At 18.8% G+C, this 4,218-nt stretch overlaps 2 protein-coding genes across 2 annotated transcripts; one reads left to right on the forward strand and one right to left on the reverse strand.

The window, feature by feature from the left end:
• Positions 1-140: 140 nt before the first annotated feature.
• On the reverse strand, positions 141-1,302 carry LOC102677120 (ribosome-recycling factor, mitochondrial). The gene is made up of 2 exons (XM_006619933.2): positions 554-1,302; positions 141-484 (listed from the first exon to the last, which is right to left on the reverse strand). The coding sequence occupies exons 1-2, from the start codon at positions 1,090-1,092 to the stop codon at positions 247-249; spliced, it is 777 nt and encodes a 258-aa protein (XP_006619996.1). The 5' UTR covers positions 1,093-1,302; the 3' UTR covers positions 141-246.
• A 717-nt stretch (positions 1,303-2,019) lies between these two features.
• On the forward strand, positions 2,020-3,841 carry LOC102676873 (interferon-inducible double-stranded RNA-dependent protein kinase activator A homolog). Its single transcript, XM_006619932.2, has 3 exons — positions 2,020-2,163; positions 2,580-3,067; positions 3,142-3,841. The coding sequence occupies exons 2-3, from the start codon at positions 2,723-2,725 to the stop codon at positions 3,802-3,804; spliced, it is 1,008 nt and encodes a 335-aa protein (XP_006619995.1). The 5' UTR covers positions 2,020-2,163; positions 2,580-2,722; the 3' UTR covers positions 3,805-3,841.
• The last annotated feature ends 377 nt before the right edge of the window (positions 3,842-4,218 follow it).

Consider the following 4,218-nt stretch of genomic DNA (forward strand, 5'->3'; position numbering starts at 1 on the left):
AATAATATAATATAAACTTTAACAAACTATCATTAATATTTAAATAATTTTAATAAATTATTATTAATATAATCTAAAATAAAATATGATAAAAACACAATCAACAATAATAATAATATTGTTATATCATACACAATTTATTATATATATATATATATACATATATTTTAGAGTTTTATATAGAACAAAAAAATGCAAATATATGATCTGATATTTATGTTTGTGCAAACATATAAAATATAAAAATTATTCTCCTAAAAGTTCTTTTTGTTTTGATTTTAATAATTGTTCTGCTTTTTTTACATACTCTTTTTGTGTAGCATTTATATAATCTTCAGCTTTAAAAATTAAATCTTTTGGTGCATTTTCATGATTTTTCAACTCTTTAACGTATTCATTTCTTATATCACTAATAATATCTTTGCATTTATTAAAATATTGTTTTGCCGTTTTTGTTAAAACTTCTCTATGTTCTTTTGTAATTCTATTAAATTTTATAAGAATATTAATAGATTAAATAATAAATTATACATTTAGTATTAAGAAAACTTACTTAGGTATTGGAATATAAATAGTTGTACCCTCTTGTTGTGGATTTAAATTCATTTGAGATTTTGATAAAGTTTCTAAAATATTTGGAATTATTTGTGGAAATGCAGATACATTTAATATTATCATATTAGGTTTACGATTAATTTCTACAAGCTCTTCAAGATTATGTTCTTCACCTTCAAATGTGACAGTTAATTCTTCTATAGCACCTATTCTTGTACGTAGAGGTAGATTTTTTATCATTTGATCTTTATATTTTTCAATTGTTCCATCAAACCGTGATATCATATTTTCTACTTTTATAACATTACGTATTTCATCAAGATTAATATGTATCACTTTTTTTTTTTCTTTATATCGATCTTTATTTTTTAATAATATATTTGCAGTAGAAAATTTATTTACATTATTCAAATTAAATAAAAAATTATTGTGTATATTTATTAATTTAAATGGTATTAAAGTATTTCTATAATTTCTTAAATGATATAAAGCATTAAATTCTGTAATCCAAATTTTTAAAAAATTTAAATTTATCATTGTTTGAATATTTAATATAGATTTTTTGTGATCTTTATAACGTATTTATACACATTTGATAGAAATATATTAATTAATATTGCAATGATAAAATTTCACTCCAATCGATGTTAAAATTAATGTTTATTAACACGATATGATGAGATTAAAAATCGTTACTAACGTTTTATATTAACACAATTTGACGAGGTTAGAAACCAGTACAGTATACCATATACTAACTAGATAGCAGCATGTTCTATAAAATTATAATATATAAATTTAAATCAAAATTTAAAAAAAGAATATATAGTGTGCTTATTAATATATTTCGTATGTACATATAATATATTTATATTTTTCAGTATATAATAATATATATTATAAAAATATAATAGTTTATATTATAAAAAATATAAATATTTTTATTTAATACAATATTTCTTATACAATTTTTAAAATATTATTTTAAAATATTAAAATAATCAATAATTAGTATAAAAAATATTAAATAAGAATAAATTAAAATAAAAAAATAAAATAATTTAAAAAATAATTAATATGTACTTGATAAATGAAACACGTTTACGTTACAATATTATTAATCTATATTAATTATTAATCTAATTAAAAATATATTTGAATATTTGAATATTATTAAAATATTTATTTTTAAAAACATTATTTTAAAAACATTTTAAATTCCACTAAAATTTGTCTTAATCATATATCTTGATATCAAAACAAAATAGTGACGCATCAATAATAATCAATTATATGTTTTGTAACAAAGTATTTTAGTAGATTTTATATTAATATTTATAATTTATATCAAAAATGTAGATTCTTAAAATAATAAAATATGCATATAATAATAATATTTATAAAAACTAGTTTTGAATTTTTTCGTATATTTATTGGTATGAATTGAAGTAAATTTTTTTTTTTAATGTTGTAAACAAATCATAAAAAGTGATCTATTCTATTCTTCCCCTATTTATGAAGTGAATAAACACTTTTTTTTGGAATGAGTTATTTTCTAACTAATAGTTCTTATAATTTAACTGAAAGATATCTTTTCTTCAAGATGAGGTAAGGTATTCTACATTATTAGCAAAAAAAAAAAAAAAATCGATTGAACATTTTTATGAATACAATTTATTAAATAAAATATTGTAGAATATATTGTGAAATATACAATTATACAACATAATTTGTGAAGAATTATATTATTTTTATATATATTTATAATTAATGTTGATTTGTTTTTCTTACAATTATAGTTATTATTATAGTTAAATTATTAATATATTCATTATATATGTTATAATGATTATAATTGTTTGTTTATTTTGTTTATTTTGTTTATTTTTATAATTGTTTTGAATTATAATTGTTTTTGATAAAATATATTGTATTATAAATTTAAATATTTTATGAAAAAAAAATTTTTCTATTTTTATATATTTATCAATATATTTATCATTAGTTTTTTTTATTCTTTACAGATAATATGATGTATATATAAATATATCAATAAAAATCATATAAATTTAATTTAATGCAAAATTATAATAATATTATTAATAGAAAGTGATTATAAAATTGATATTATTGATATAAAGATAGAATTAAACAATCTGTATTTAAAATGAGTAAAACACCAGTATCTATTTTACAAGAAATGATGGTAAAAAATAAGATAACACCTAATTATGAACTTATACATGATGGAGGAGGTTCACATATGAATGTTTTTGCGTATCAAGTAAAATGTGATGATCTTATTGCTTCTGGTATTGGACGTTCTAAGAAAGATGCAAAACATGAAGCTGCAAAAGCAATGCTAGAAATTATTGCAACACATAGAGGTTATTTACAATTACCAGCATCACCAGCTCAATCACCTGTAAGAACACCTTTACCACCAACAATTCCTGAAATACCAAGAATTCCACCAGATATGCCATTTGTTAATGCAGTTGGTGCTTTACAAGTAAGTCATATTTATTTGTTTAAATATTATTGATTCATTGCAATAATATCAATATGTATTAATAATCATTATAGGATTTGTGTGTTGAAAACAATTTACAAGATCCTAAGTATCAGCAAATTAGTGATGTTGGGCCTCCACATGCAAAGATTTTTACTATTGAATGTGAAGTAGCAACTCTTAAAGAAATTGGTGTTGCAAAAACGAAAAAGCAAGCTAAACAGGAAGCTGCTAAAAAAATGTTAGATAAATTAACTGATTTAGTACCTGATTTAAATGATATATTTGATAAAAAAAAACAAAATATTGATCTGGAAATGGAAAATTCTAATAAAATTGCTAAGGCTCAATATACTAAACTTTCAAAATTACCTACAGCTAAAAAAGTTAATTTAGGTGTTAAGTTATCAGAATATCATATTCAATTTAAGTCTCAATATGATGATGAAACACGTAAAGAAATAATTGAAAGAATTTTATCTGTTATTCCATCAAATCAAAATCATGTTTCTGAAGAATGTATAGAACATTTAATAAAAAAATTTGAAGATATATTGATAGATATTGGTTTACATTTTACGTCTCTATGTATTCCATCTTCAGAAAATATCATTATAGCTATGAGAATAAATACATGTCCTAGTATTGTAGAACTTGCTTTAGGAGAAACAAAAAGTGAAACTAAATTACGTGCATTACAAAAAATGATAGATACTATAGTAGTTTTTTTGACATAATAGAATTAATTAAAAATAAAACAGATGACTTTTATGCGTATATTATATTTAATAAGAATATTTTGTTAAAGAATATTTTTTTTTACATATTTTGAAACAAATTTTGAAACAAATTTGTTTATTAGGAGAAAATTTACAGAATTTTTGTTAATTTTATATTGAAATATTTGAAAATATTAATTATTTTTTTATTTTAACTTTATATTGAAAAACTTTAAAATATAAATGCATCTAGATATATCTATATTTTTCAAACATTTTTTTTTTTTAAACAAACATATTTTTCAAATATAGATTTAAAATTTTTCTATCCAAAGATTTTTATTCTTTGTAATAAAATTTTTTAGAAATATAATTTTATATAATATAAAATTATTTTATTTTAAATATATATATAAATTTTGTAGATTTGTG

This window comes from Apis dorsata, unplaced genomic scaffold, assembly GCF_000469605.1.
Source record: "Apis dorsata unplaced genomic scaffold, Apis dorsata 1.3 scaffold_465, whole genome shotgun sequence".
NCBI classification, from domain to species: domain Eukaryota; kingdom Metazoa; phylum Arthropoda; class Insecta; order Hymenoptera; family Apidae; genus Apis; species Apis dorsata.

Bases quoted from the DNA above. Each gene is read 5' to 3' on its own strand.
- LOC102676873 (XM_006619932.2), top strand. From the start codon at position 2,723: ATGAGTAAAACACCAGTATCTATTTTACAAGAAATGATGGTAAAAAAT. The intron at 3,068-3,141 runs GTAAGTCATATT...TAATCATTATAG, and splicing joins ATGCAGTTGGTGCTTTACAA to GATTTGTGTGTTGAAAACAA.
- LOC102677120 (XM_006619933.2), bottom strand. From the start codon at position 1,092: ATGATAAATTTAAATTTTTTAAAAATTTGGATTACAGAATTTAATGCT. The intron at 485-553 runs GTAAGTTTTCTT...AAAATTTAATAG, and splicing joins ATTTATATTCCAATACCTAA to AATTACAAAAGAACATAGAG.